At 35.0% G+C, this 15,559-nt stretch overlaps 1 protein-coding gene across 2 annotated transcripts in view; it reads right to left on the bottom strand.

The window, feature by feature from the left end:
- The window catches only part of SMARCD2 (SWI/SNF related BAF chromatin remodeling complex subunit D2), a 54,646-nt gene extending 39,769 nt beyond the window's left edge, over positions 1-14,877 (bottom strand). For both annotated transcript variants that reach the window (XM_014069074.2, XM_087713517.1), the window contains exon 1: positions 14,605-14,877. In XM_014069074.2, the coding sequence (XP_013924549.1) occupies positions 14,605-14,787 (183 nt within the window). In that variant the 5' untranslated portion in view covers positions 14,788-14,877. The remainder of the gene's footprint in view (positions 1-14,604) is intronic.
- Between the last annotated feature and the right edge of the window lie 682 nt (positions 14,878-15,559).

The raw sequence follows: 15,559 nt of genomic DNA, 5'->3' as shown, positions 1-15,559 counted from the left end.
TTATATATATTGTTTTATAGAACTTTACAGCGGTTAACAGAGTCAGCATATTGCCCCCCAAAGCTTCTCCCCAGCTAACTTTAAAAAACTGTAATATGACAAGAATGAAAACTTCCCCATAGCTGTTTAATAAATTATTTCATTCTCACATTACAATCTGTGATCAAATTGAATATCATATATAGCAGTGTAATTCTTGATCATATATCTTTTTTCTGCTCTCCAATTTACTAATTTTCCTGGCAACAAATCCTTAAAATCTTGTAAACATTCTTCACAGTGCTTCTACTTATTTTGATTTAGTTTCTCGAAGCACTTGCGAGTTTTGCAATAGCCTCTTTAATGTGTACTTATTCTAAGGTTGGCCATTGGCAGCTTTATTATATTGGCAAAAAGTATCTGTGATCCTTTCCAAGAGATATTACTTTAAATGCATTTTTCGAAAAGCTGCAATCATACCTAGATTACTTTCCTAATCAACCATTGCTATTGTATATCTTATGAGGGTGAAAATTCTCTATTCCAATTCACTTCTATATTTTAGTGTAGATAATGTAGATAAACACACACACACACACACACACACACTTCCTCAGAAAGGAGAATTTTCTTCCATTAATCCTTTATGAAGAAAGGTTTCACTGTCAACATTTATTCTCTGTTCGAATTGTTAAAAGACGCACCTTTAACTAAACTGGATAACCTAGTTACTACTATATTGAACAGAGAACTGGCTGAGTACCTCCAACATTTTTCACTCCACTTTCAATTTATTTATGTACTGGAGTGATTTATGAAATACTTAAGAGGCACTTGGAGTATGTGCACACACATGCCTACGTCCTTGAATCTGCTTTGGAATACATTTCCCATGTCTCTCCCTGTATAATCTAAAAGATGATCTTTTTGCCAAGTGGTTAATACAGCTGCCAAAGCAACCAAGCCAGCAGGGCAACATTTCAGTTTCCCCCAACAGGCCCAGGCATTGTCTCTAGTATGATGCCACTCCCATACAAAACACAAGCAAAAGGATTAGGCAACACCATACAAGTTCAACAGAGAAATAAGTGCCCAGAGCACTTAATTATAAAAGAAGACAAAAATCAAAGGAGTTGAGAAAATACGGAATATCTTGCACATACAAAACCTGAATGAAATCAATATATTGACGTATAAGTAAAATATACTCCATTAAGTTCTCTTGACTGGAATATGAAAATGGTTAACCACTGACCTATTCAAAGAGTATTATAAATTCTCAATCTTGTCTACAACCCTAGTTTTCTGGTTTTCTTCCATCCAATTACTATCTAAGTCCAGCTAAGTCTAGCTTTTTTCATTGAGCTACTTGATCGAGCTACACTTGTAAACTCAGCGGTCCATTCCTTCTATCTTCGATATGCAGAGCAGAGAAATATTGAGCCCTGAAAAAGATAATTAATTTAATCCATGGCTCTTTGATCTTCCAGCAAGATCACCTTCTCAACCACCTTCCCTCAATATAAATAAAACATTAAACACAAAGCAGTATAAATCTCTTAATAATCTTATCACAATATCACATATCATTGCAATATGTAGTGGGTTCTAACATTCTGGCTCAGCACCTGAGGAAAAAACCAAGTCTTCAAGGCCTACCAGAGCATCAGGATTATCTTAAATCTCAGGGGAGATTAAGAGATTCCATTGGGCAGGCACCACAGCAGAGAAGACATAGTTCTTGGGTTTTACTAAATGATACTGCTTCTCAGAAGGCATACAAAGCAGAGATGGTATTCAGCAGGTTCTGACCAGTTCTGGAGAACCAGTAGTGGAAATTTTGAGTAATTCGGTGAACCAGTAAATACCACCTCTAACAGGACCCACCCCCATCTATTCTCTGCCCCCTGAGTCCCAGCTGATCAGGAGGGAATGGGGATTTTGCAGTAACTTTCCCCTGCCACGCCCACCAAGCCATACCCACCAAGCCATACCATGCCCACAAAACCGGTAGTAAAAATTTTTTGAATCCCATCACTGATATAGAGCATGCCCACTCTAGCATATTCATTTGCCATAAAATTTGTTTCTTATAATGATATCTAGAAAAAAGTTATCTAATACAAGATAATTTATAAAGAGTCTTCTTTGAAGAATTTGCATGGCTATGTTCTTTAAGGAGAATCTTATCTATTACCCGGTCCTTTCTTTTCTCCTTAATTATATTTTTACATTATCTGATTCAATGTTGGTTTTGGCTGCAATTGATCTCAGAAGTTGGTAGGAAATTTATGAGGTAAACCTCCTCCACCATGTACCTACCCCCTGTCCTTCAGCACTTGTGCCATGCCAGCCATTCAAGCATCCTCCCTGACCTATGCTGCATTCTCACCAATATGAACCACAATCCTGCATATACCACCTGGCCCACGTCCCCCTCACATCTTCCTCCAAGCCTTCCCCTCCCCAACTGTAGCTCTCACATACCCTCTCACACTGTCATGCATCCTTGCTGACCCACACCAAAACTTTACATACTTTCCTCGACTTATGTCGTATTCTTCCTGATCCTCTCATATTTTCTCCCAATGCTTCTTGCACTTCTCATGCACCTCTTCTGATTTGCACCACACCCTCTCTAACCCTCCCTACATCTCTCTGAGACAAAGGGCTTTATCTTATGCTGTGAGTATTCCAGGCAATATTCTCTTGATTATCTCCCTATGATTATACTTTTAACCAAAGTTACATTTAACTGCTTGTTTTTGTTCCAATCCACACATTTCTCTTGAGAGCAGTATTAGTTACATACTCACCTGAAGCATATATTTCTTGCCCCAAGAGGAATATTCATGTCAGACCAGTAGAAATAAATTGCCACAATTTTTTCTCAAAGGCATTACAAAACCACCTGCCGTCTTATTAACTTCTTGTATTCTCACAGAACAAGGGATATGATTTCAAATTAAAATATCGATTCACATCTATTAGCGTTCAACTAGAGAGGACAATATGTATATGTGTTTTTGTCTCTTTTAATGTACTTTCTAAAATGTTTTGTCTAGTTTTGTTTTGTCTTTGTAAAACAGTTTGTATTTTGTAGTTTGAAGTTTGTATTTTAATTTTTGGAATAAAATAAAATTTAATAATAAAAAACAGATTCACAAACTAAACCAGGTAAAAAGTAAACACAGAATAAGAAACTAATCTTAATGTCCCACAAAATTCCACTCCTACTTATTCCTCTTCCTCTAGCTTTTTCTCCTTTTCTTTTCGGCAATATAATTTGGAAAGAGTTATTTTGTTGTTGCCATATTTAAATAATCAGAAGCAAGTAAGGCTGACCTGTGTGCGAACGTGTGTATAAAACTGTGTTTAAAAAAAATTAAACTAACATAAAAATGAAGACAAATTAATATAAAGCAAGAAAAAGTTAAAATAGAAAAAAAATCAAAGACAAAGCTAAAAAATATAAAACAGTTAAATACAGAACAGTTAAAAGAAAAATAGAAAAGAAAAAAGCTACAAAGGAATAGTTCCAATATTCTTTACAACAGTTGAAAGTACAATTATAAATTTACCTCTTACTTATTACATTATTTTCTTACTATAATCTAACCTCTGAAACCATCGGAATCAGCGTATGTATCTAAATCCAGAATTTTCTAACTTGTTTTATATGTCCACCAAACATGAAAAGTTATCTTTTCTTGTACTTATTTTCAACATAAATTTGGAAGTGCTTTTTATATGTCACCAACTTCTCTGATGACATATCTAATGGTACATTATTTTATAAAAAATCTTTTGGGAGATTATAACATGGGTTAAATTTGAATCCTTTCAGTTACATATGTCCCATTGCTCCATCTGCATATTATAACCAACATATTAGCCTACTATATCAATCCATTCTTTTACTTGTTTTTTTCTGGTTCAAATTTCAATAACAATTTATATATTTTAGCAATTACGTGTTCACTGTTTGTACACAATTCTATTTCAAACTCAAACTTACAGCGTTCAAAACCATAAACGTTTGTCTATTTTAAATATTTCTAATAATTGTAAATCAGATAACTATTGATGAATATATCCCTTGCCACCAATTCATCTCTTGATTTTATTTTATATTTTCCTTGACAAAGTAGCCATTTTGTATTTGCTTATTATGTCTCATCTACAAAATGTTTTTTGTGCTTAGATACACAAATATGTTTTTTGGCACAACTGAGGTTGGTATCTATTCCGTATTCTCAATATGGCACATTCAACATGATTTTTAAAATCCATATTAAGCTTGACTTTAAACATTGGTTTAATCTTTTTATAGCTTCAGAAACTTCCCTTATTATCATTAAATCTACTCATAATCAGTATCTGTAATCCATGGTAAATTTTGTTGCTTTAGATACATATTCATCTATTTTCTATAGACAGAAGTGAATCCTTTAGTAATAATAATATTGATAAATGATTTTTATATGGCCACATCATCCATTAGGAGCCATGGTGGTTCAGTGGTTAGAATGTAGTACTGCTGCTGGCTGCCTGCAATTTGGCAGTTCGAATATCACCAGGCTCAAGGTTGACCTATCCTTCCAAGTTCAGTAAAACCCAGATTGATGGGGGCAATATGCTGACTCTGTAAAGCGCTTAGAGAGGGCTGTAAAGCACTGTGAAGCGATATATAATTTTAAGTGCTATTCCTATTGATATTAACTCTCTTATAATGTTGATTTTTTCCTTTTTATAATTTATATTCTAGCCATTTTTCTGGTTTATCTCCTTTTCTCTTAGGGAACATAATTAACACAGACAATTATTGTTATAAAAGTTTAATTTGTTGACAAATACTTCTCAGGAAATTTCTTTAATTCTTCTTTTTTCTTTATTTCAGAATAGCTGACATTTTCTCTTGACTGTTAAGTTCACTATGATGTTGTATAAAATAACCTCTAATAAAATCTTTACTCTCATCCCAAACAATTCTTATTTTTTTTAATTAAATTCTTTTGCAGCTTCTTTCTATAGCAATATTTTGTTCAGTCTCCATCTAAGAGATTTTTGTTTAAAGAACACTCAGAAGAGTATGATCCAAAAAAGTCTTTGGCAATATCTCTACTTAAAAAACCTTAGTAGCCAAGTTCTTTGAAGTCCAAATCATGTCTATTCTTGAAAAAGATCTATATGTGTCAGAAAAGTAGGGTTACTCAGAAGAATTGTCACTCTTCTGTCTCCATATATCACCAGTCCCAAATCTCCATCAAATCAAATGCTGTTTTTAGTAATTTGCCTTGGACAATTTCAGTATTTTTCTCAGTTCTGCCCAGTTGTAGGGGAGAACACTCATTGCAATACTCAGGAAACACCAATTTTCATAAGAGAAACTATTAATCTCCCTATATATCATTTATAAAACAATGGCAATAACAATAGCACTTAGACTTTATATACCACCCTGAGTGCTATACAACAGTCTCTGGGTATATTACAATGTCAGTATATTTTCTCTAACCACCTGGGTCCTCATTTTACTGACCTTTGAAGGATAGAAGACTGAGTCAAACTTGAGCCTCGCCAGGATCAAACTCTAGACCCATGATGGTGAACCTATGGCACGCATGCCACAGGTGGCATACAGAGCCATATTTGCCGGCACGGCAGCCTTCAGCAGTGGTGCACATGTGTGCGTCAGTCAGCTGATTTTTGGCCTTCCAGAGGGTCAGGGGAGGCCATTTTCACCATCCCAGGCTTCAGGAAAGCCTCTGGAGTCTGGGGAGGGTGAAAAACAGGCCCAACACCCAACTGGAAGTTCACGAGCTTCTGGTTGGGTCATTGGGCCAGGAAAGGCTCCGGAGCCTGGAGAGGGCAAAAATCCCCCCCCACATGGGAGTCGCTTGCACATGCGCAGGTGAGTGGGCACATGGTAGCGCACCCACACATAGTTTTGGCACAACTTTAAAAAAAGGTTAGGCATCACTGCTCTAGGCTGCATTTTAATCACTACACAATTATTCCCTCATATGAGACAGTAATTTCCAGTATCAAAATCTTAGTCCCCATGAATTCCTATTTTCACCTCAACTAATCTATCATGCTAATCAGTCAGTACAATTTCTGGCTGTACCGACTGATGAACTGATTCCACTGACTCCACTCTATGTTTTTTTCTTTTTATTTCTTTGTTCCTGCCAACATAAAATCTTTACCATTTTTTTTTAAATGAAACATTTTATGTCCTTTCTACTAATATGCATCTTTTCTAGACGGATTATATCTTGTCTTAATCTTTTCAAATAATAATTTCCCACCCACCCCCTTTTGGGGAGCATTTGCTCCATTCATATTCCATGCAGTGCCTTAGTGATGGGATGCCTAGTGCAGTGCTAGCCTCACCTGCTTCAAGCCCCCCAAGGCCTCCACCAGCCCCCGAAACATCCCATGCTCTGTTTTCTGCCGCTCGAAATCCCCAAGGCTTCTCCCACCAGATCCCTGCAGGCAGGGTTCAAGGATTATAAATTAATAAGCACTACTCAATATATTTAAATTTTAGCACTTGATAAATTAAACATACAACCTACAACCAAGGGCTACCAAGTTGGTGAATATATCAAGAGAAAGCAAGGAGTAGTATCTATTTGTATACAGTATGACTCTTAATGCAAGGTTAGAGATTTTATACAATCCTTGTTTTTCTTTATTAAAGAATGAAAAGGATAAAATTATTAAATGCTAACTTCATACAAAGCTACTTATTCTTGGAAAACTTTAGTCAAAACAATAATATATGAATTTTGTAGTGAGCAAGTATCGTAAGGTTCAATAATAACTAAACAAAACAATTTTCTGGTAAGGTGATAGTTTGACTTGGTGTCTGGTTTTTTTAATTATTTTAATATATTTCATTTCATATCTTATTATAGTTTGTATGTTGTTTTACGTATAAATGTTTTAAATAGATAGACAAATAAAATAACTGCCAAATATCTCTCTGAGCCACTGACAACAGAAACGTTTGGCTGATGACAACATAAGTGAATCAGCATTTACTTGCCAGTGACAATTTTCCCTTTAGGGTTTTACAACATTTCTAGATACAACTAGTAAACTAAAGAGAGAAAACAAATATAAAGTAGTGTAGAATACTTGACTATAAGGAGATATGCTAATAAAAAAATATTTGTATATGATATAAAATATTTGGCTCAGGAATAAAACATGTCAATATTATCCTACCAGCTTAATACATCTGCACCAGTTCATCTTCTAATATCATGTGAATAGAAACAAGAGTTCCATTTTAATTTTAAAAAGAGTTCTAACACTCATTATAGTGATATATAACTTTTGCTAAACTAAACTGATGCCACAAATATCTGTATACCATTCTCTATTCTCAAATAATTCACACTTCTATCACACACATGCAATATAACATCTGGCTCTCATCAGCGCTATCCTTTCCTGAAAAAAATCCAAATTTAATAAATATATTATTCTGTATACATAATTGTTAAAGCAAAGTTATAGGTGAAATGATTGACATTAATGACTGTTCATTAAACTGCTGATATTATCTAATATTAGTCAACTTTTACCAAACACGAGGAAACAACTATAATGTACTTTATAATTACTCAATTAGTTGGATAATGATTCCTAAATTGGCTCAAATACAAAAATCTATAAATATTGCACTGAAGATCTCCTTAAACAGGATTTTTCCTTCCTCACAAATCCCTTCATAAATTATATCTTAAAAATATGTTTTTGTTCTATCAATATTGTTTTTGCTGTAAGTAAATATAATTGATGCAGTAATTTATTGCACTCATACAATTAACTTTTTTTTTACCTTGAGTAACAGCTTGAGAAGAGTAACCATTTAGATGTTAGCTAAGTGTTGTTCAGTTTGAAAGCTTCCACATCCCTAAACAGAAAACATTGATTCACTGAACCAAATTGTGTGTATTATCTATTAAGTATTTGAACTCAGGTACATCTTTTATCTTCACATATCTGACAAAATAAGAAAAAATAAGAAATGTTAATGTTCTATATTAACTCAGTTTTTTAGCTAAAATGCAAAACATCAGAGTCAATTTCAGAGGCTTATATAAAACCACCCAGCAGGTTCATCATTGCTAAACCTGCTGCATTTGGCTGCTGCTGTTTCCTGCTTCCTCACTGCAGAACCACCAAGGGAAGTGAAGGGACGTGCAGGGGTACAGCCTCTCTTACTGCTAAAACATTCATGTTTCCTTCATCTGCAGAACAAAACAAACACTCCTCATTTGTGGGATATGTATCATTCATAACTTGTACATCTTCCAGTGAATATATAAAACCAATACTATAAAATTTTATTTTGCAATGCTATTAGCATGAGGAAAGCGTGTGAAACATACTAAAACAAACATAAGGTATTTTATTACTAAACGTTTCTCTAGTTCTATAAACAACAATAGAATTGAATTACCAAACATCCATTCTATTTTCAAAATGCAAGAACTCATTAAATGATTATGTATTTTGAAATTTGTCATATTTTCCTGATAATTTTTTTTAAAGATCTGTATCCTAGGATGCAGGTGAGAACCATTTATGATTGGTTATTTGTCTGTATTCCCAGGATACATATTAGTAGCTTCTAAATTCTGGAGTTCCTTAAAATTCTCAGCTCAACAGTCAACAGGATGCTTCAGGATGCATTGTATATATTGTTACAATGCTCATTTTTAGTCCAACATTGAAACCCAGCAAAATTAAACAGAGGAGACCTTGAACCAAAAAAGATAATTTCACTTCTAACAACACTGTGTCAAAAATCAAATCCATAATGTCTGTGTTTGGTATAATTTAAACTACAGTTTATCAAGATGTTGGCTGGGCATACTTCTCTTTTTCGCTCTATAGGACTGCTAATTCAGAAACATCTCCGTCCACTACTTTTAATTAGCCACAGCTTGTCAAATTATCCAACATTTACACAGGAATGGTATATTTCACATTAAGCTATGAGTTGTTTAATCATTGTTTACTAAATAAATCACATTATACACACATCAAGTATGTATGACTTTACATACTATAGGAACCAGACCTATGATTTATCATATCATATTTTACAAAAAGTAGTTCAATTATTTCAATTAACTCAGCAAACTCAGATTAATCGGAGCAGAAAAGGAAGTTTCTGAATTCTTCCAACTGCTTCAGAAAAAAAGGGGGGGATGGGAAAACTGAAGAGTCTACACTCATTTCAACTATAATAAATAAACAAGCATTATTAGCATGTCTGCACACAATCATGCTATTAAAAAGTGTAATATATAAGATTCTGCTTGTTGTTATGAAATAAACTTCTAGAATTTTTTAATTTTAAGGTTTGAGTTAATAACCTTGCTTTTCAAGTCTTCCATAATTTGGCAAAAATATTATTTTATTTCATTATATTTTAGTTTGAATTTGTTCAGAATGACTTCTCTCTCTTTTTACATGATCTAAGAATTCTTGTTCCATTAAAGACATTTTCTTAATCTCACATAATTCTTTGAAACATTTCATTTTTTAAAAAAAATCTTATTAATTATGTCTTTTTAAATATCTATGATTTCTTTTTATTATGACTGGCAATTTATAAAATCTGGGGTTGTACAGAAACCTAAACTGAACCCCAAAAAGTAATTTGGATATTATGGCGACATGCACTTAGTGTCTTAAAGAAATGCATCTTTCCTCAGCACTGAATTTCCTCTCAATCCTAGGAGAAGATGTGTTTAATTTAAAGCATTCCCAATGGATGTTATGTGCATGCCCACATGAGCAACATTTATTAATACTGTGTAGAAATTAAATCCAGATCTTTACGCAGCTGTAACACAATTATTTTTATATTTGGGAAAGAATAAAGATTTTAATGTAATTAGTTAGTTACAAATGTGGTTTTCATTTCTATATATTGACATATCTTTGTATGTTTTATAGGATTAACTAAGCTGAAGTTGCACTATATAGTACCATAATGGCAAACATATGGCACACGGAGCCCTCTCTGGGATCACGTCTCAGCTCAGCTCCACTACACGTGTGTGGCTCCCACCAGCAGGTGATTTTTTTGGGTATCTGCTGCATATGCGCAGGGCACATGTAGGAGACCTGCACACATATGCAAGGGGCCCATGTTCAAACCCTTCTGGGCCCCGTTTTTGGTCCCAGGAGGCTTTAGGGAGGCCTGCTAGGCCCAAAATGGATCACATGGGGTTTGCACGCACATGTGCAGGGGGGTATGGGGCAAGGGAGGCTGTCACACACACATTGCATTATGGGTGTGGGCACACACACATATGCACACTCTCGGCACAGAAGGAGAAAAAGGTTAGCTATCACTGATATAGTACATATGGATTTATATCTTTAATTCCAATAGAAATAAGCATAGGTTTTCTACAAACTTATTTTCAAATCGTTTTCCTTTCCCTAACTTTACCAAGAAAGACAGATGAAGCATTTCCTACATTCTTTTACTATACTTACATTAAATATGTTCTTTATCAAGAGTATATTGGAATGATTTGGCTTATAATAATGATACATTATTTTGCTGCCACGCTTAAAAAAGTATTACAGAATTATTTTTGTTTCTTTTTTCTATTCCATATTTTTCTTTAGATTAAAACTTATTTTAACCTAAAAACTATTCATTTCGGAAAAATGTTGAGCACTATGCATATATTTCTAACGTTTAAAATAAATACATGTTCTTTAAAAATATTTTAAATTAAGATTTTAAATTAATGGAAACCAAACTGCCACCACCCTGTTGTTGTTTTCTAAAAAGACATAACACCTAGCCAATGTCTTGGGTGAAGTAAAACGAAGACCCTACCAATTAGAATAGAAAGATAGCATGGCATTATGCATAATTTCACCTGAATAGAAAGATGTCATACTTTCAGTAATCTAAATTTATCTAAAAAGATAAAGGTAAATTATGCAAAAAAAATTAAACATATGTATGAAAATAATTTAAACAATATGGGCAAATATATGGTAGGGTAAATGTTAATTTATACTAAAATTTTAATTTTCTAAGACTGACTTCAAATCCAATTTGGTCTTCCTAGATTACAACAGTGACAGCATGTTCACCTTAAACATGTTTTAATGGCTTAATATGAGGCCAACACATAGGCTGTTTCCAAAAGCATTTGTTGTATGTTCTAATGGAATCTGTGACAGAAGTAAAATTCACAATCTATGTTTTTTTTAAAAGTCAAGAATATAATATCTTGAAGTGAACATTTCTGGGATATTATAAATATTGATAAAAGAACCAGAATTTTCAATAATGCCCTGTCAATAGTTTCATGTTTTTTTTAAAATGTTTAAATTATATCAATAGATTTGACATTTGAGTTGATTTATCAAAAAATGTATTTAGAATGCATTGGACTACCCAAAGAATGTGCTTGAAAAGAAAGATATGAGATTTTGTTTCATGAAAATGTTCATTGATCCATATAATATGATCCTGCTATCATTTGGTACTTTTTGGGAGTGGCATTTTTGATTTATGGGGAAATTTTAAATATTAAAAATGTTAATGTGATTTCAAATATACACTAAAGTTTTAGAAACTGTTCATCAAGTATTATGTTTTATTGGTGGCTAGAAGAATTATACTGAGAAATTGAAATGATGTATTATTTCAGAAGTTAAGCAATGATTTTTATAAGTATAATCCATTCTGGCTGAAAAAGTACTCTTTACTAATCAAAAGATGAAACACTATGTACTATTTTGGCAGATATTTTAAGATATCTTACAATAATATTTTGTATTTTATTACATTATAATACCATATGTATGGTATTACAATTAAACCTGAGGCATTTAATAATATAAAGGATGCTGTTGGCGAGTTGAAATAATTGCTATTTTAACTTTTTTTATTTTATGCAGTATTTTACTACTTTGTCCATTGCTGATTATATTTTTAAACTTTTTTGAATTATCTGAAGACAATCAATGAAAACGTAGTATATAACATAGCAGTGCAATGTTTTGGTTTTAAAGGCAAAATTGCTTCAGAGTACAAAAATGTATAACACTTATCTCCTTTAACCAAATGTGGTTTTTCCTAGATTCCATAAGGAGTTGTAGATGGATGTCACATTCTCCACATGCTCTAAAGCACTCTTCTGTTTCTGAATTCAAATCACATCCCAACTTTAATATATAAACTACATAATTAAATAAATCTACATTTTGCAAGAAATGCGTAACTATTTGTGTTATGAGTCTAATTCATGCCCCATTAGCAATGTATGTAATGTGTATAGAACAGTGGTGGTTTCCATTATTTTTATTATCAGTTTGCTTGTGCGCATGCGAGCACTCGTGCAATGCTTCCGCGCATGCGTGGAAGCATCCGGTCAGGTGGGCAGAGCTTCCACCTGTGGTATTGAGTCAGGAAAGCAGCTTACTTCCCCACATCTACTGAGGTGTTGCAGCGGAAGTCACATGGCAGGTATTTTTTTAAGTTCCTGTGAAAATTCTAAATGTGACAATTGGTCTGTGTTTAGTTTGGTGCTTTAAAAACTATATCGACTTGATTTACACTCATCTTGCTTTTTGAAAATCACATACTTAAGAGTCACCTGAATTGCAAGATGAGAAGCAAATAAATTTGATAAATAAATAAATAAAAATAAACCATGGAGAAAATTTCTCTTTCCAATATTGGCATGGCTATGACAAAAAAAGGGAAGAGGGAACTTACTCAGATTTTTTAAAAACTGTTCTATGGATATTCTTCAAATCAATATCATTATTTCATTGGTGAATATAAAATATCTCTAATAAATTATTATTCCAAAAATTTAAACACTTACATATATCCTTGTGGATATATATTGCAATACTTTAGGGAGTGCACTAACATTGCTTTAAATCACCAGTAGTCTGACATCATTTTTGACATCATTGCTATATTTTCTTTCATTCCTTACATTCAAACTAAAAGTGTAATACTATCTCTGTACTCAAATACTGCTGAAGACTCAATTCTTCTAATATACAAAGTCTTGTATAATCAAGAATCCCAGAGAATGGGAAAATTCCTTTCCAAACAAATTCACAAGTCAAAATACACTCAGGTTTCATGGAAAATGTTTCAGATCCTTCTTTAAGTAAAATGTTGCTTTCTTTCATATTCTCCATCTTTTAAATATCCCTTAATATCCAACTTGTTAGAGAATTAAAGAAACACCCAAGAGATTCTAGCCAAAGCTCCAATTGTGCTGAAATCAAGTGATATAAAAAATTATTAAATAATGTCTGTCACTATCACAAAATACAGAAATGAAGCACAATTTGATACAAGCAAAATTAAAATTGGCATTAAGGTATCATATTAATTAAAAAGATGATGATGATCTAGAAAAGAAATGGAAAGTTTTTCAGCCCTAACTTTTAGGCAAAGAAGGACTGAAGGGAGAAATCTGCCAAAGGCTTCTTAGGGAATGTTTTGCTACCTTTAAAAACCAAAAATTTGCTTTCTGATTGCAAAACTTTTTACCTCTCACAGAGCTCCATCACCACAAAATCACTATAAGGTTGCAATCCTACATATTATGTTGGAATAACTTACTCCATTAAACATAGAAGAAATTTCTCTTGAATAACTGTAAACAGTATTACACAAACAGACCTATAATTTGCAGTGCAAACTCCACCTCCTCTTGCCACAACCATAGGCCTAAGACAAACCAGATGGCACATGCAAGCCAATATTTAACTGTCTCTCAATGCCCCATTAGAGCGCATCTAATTATTCAGATCTTAAGGCTTCCTCAAAAACATAAGGAAACATTAAATATTTATTTAAATTAGTAGACATTACCAATATTTGTCAAGGTAAACTTAAAAACAAATCCATACAAATTATACCAGCCTAAGGAAAATTTGTTTTTTATTGTTTTATTTTTTTTTAAATTGTTTTCATTGCTTTGTCATTTTAGAACTGTAAATCACCCAGTGAGTTAAATGGCTATAGAAATCAAATAAATCAAATATTTAATATCTAATTTATTAGGAATTGAATAATTTTGCAGACTTAGATTAACCATCACAAAATAAGTTGTTTCGCTTTTTCGATCCTTCAGCAATTTCTAAAAAGCAACCCAAGGAACCGAAATGCTGCTGCCTCTGACGTCTCTATTTTCCCCAAAGGAAACACAATCCCTTCATCCCACCTAACATATGCCGCTTATTCTCCCTCCCTATGTTCAGTTTCTTTAAAGTACCCCCTCCTCTGAAAAAAAATGCCCATATTTCCCCCTCTAATAGATACTGACGCCCCTGCTACAGCTGCCAGTCTCTTCACGTGTCTCCAAACTGACAGCCTCTAAAGTGACTTTTCTTAATGGGACGATCTGCACCTAACTTGGACTATAACTCTTAAGTGTTCCCAGTTCGCAGATGATGGGAATCATAGCTGTGTAAAATTCAGAGGACGCCAGTCGGGGTCGAGAAAAACCGCATACATTTTCGGCGCCGCTGTTTCCGCACTTTTCCCGAACTGACAACACATGCACACGTGCGCGCTTCCCCACTTACTTGGAACTGAGGTCCGTGGCCCATGGGCCGATAAGTACCAGCCCCAGCAGGACTGGGTCCTCGCAAAAGCCCGCTGCCCGGTGCTGGGATAGCAGGAGAAGGGACGCCCGCTGCCACCGAGACAGCCGCCGATGGTCCCTCCGGGGGCGGCGGAGTCAGGGGAAAGCCGCCGCGTCCGGCCATAGGAGCTGTTGGCTGGAGGCAACGGCTGCAGATCGCTCAAGCGCGTCCGAGAGAAGGAAACAGCGGTGGTTGATAGACGGAGATGGCAGTTCAGTACATGCCACGGACTCCTCCTCTGGGGCCGCCCCCCTCTCAACCGCCTGAGCCCAGCCTGGCCCTGCGGCGGGGAAAGCGGGTGGGGGGGGGGAGGAGGAGACAAACAAGCGCCTCTCGGGGCGGTGCGACGAGCTAGCGCCGCCGCTCAGAGGCGCCAAAGAACAGCCTTGGGAACCGACGTGCAGCCTGGTCACGAGGGGCAGCTGCACGCGCGGTCGCTGCCGCCTCGCCCCAGACCCAGCGCGTGAGGTCTTCGCCTGGATGTTTGCGCTTCAGTGTCCTTCTTCTGGCGCCGGCAGGGGAGATTTCTCTCCCCCGCCTTCCCGTGAAAATTGGATGAGAATGGTTGGGGAAAATGTGGAATCAATTTTTTTTACGTCAGGCATAAATACGAGCGGTATGATACAGGGTGCCAGTTCTTGAGCCAGCAAAAGAATTTGCTGCAAGGAGTTCCTAATTGCACCTCATGGCCCTATTCTGCCTCAAAAAACAAAAAAAACAAAAAGGCCAGCAAATGTGTTGCTCTGTGATTTTCCTACTTATTATTCCCTGAATGGTGTCCACTGAGCATCACAGGTCATAAAAAGCAGCAAAAGTCACTCTCGTTAATATCTGTACCATGCACCTTAAGGATTTCAGGTGATGCTTTGAACTGTGGATTTCACGGTGTTTCAAA

This window comes from Thamnophis sirtalis, unplaced genomic scaffold (genome assembly GCF_051295495.1).
Source record: "Thamnophis sirtalis isolate CommonGarterSnake01/CBP01778 unplaced genomic scaffold, rThaSir2_p1.2 scaffold_4, whole genome shotgun sequence".
Taxonomy (NCBI): domain Eukaryota; kingdom Metazoa; phylum Chordata; class Lepidosauria; order Squamata; family Natricidae; genus Thamnophis; species Thamnophis sirtalis.
Note: the sequence above shows the minus strand (reverse complement) of the source record. Positions and strands in the feature narration are given on the sequence as shown.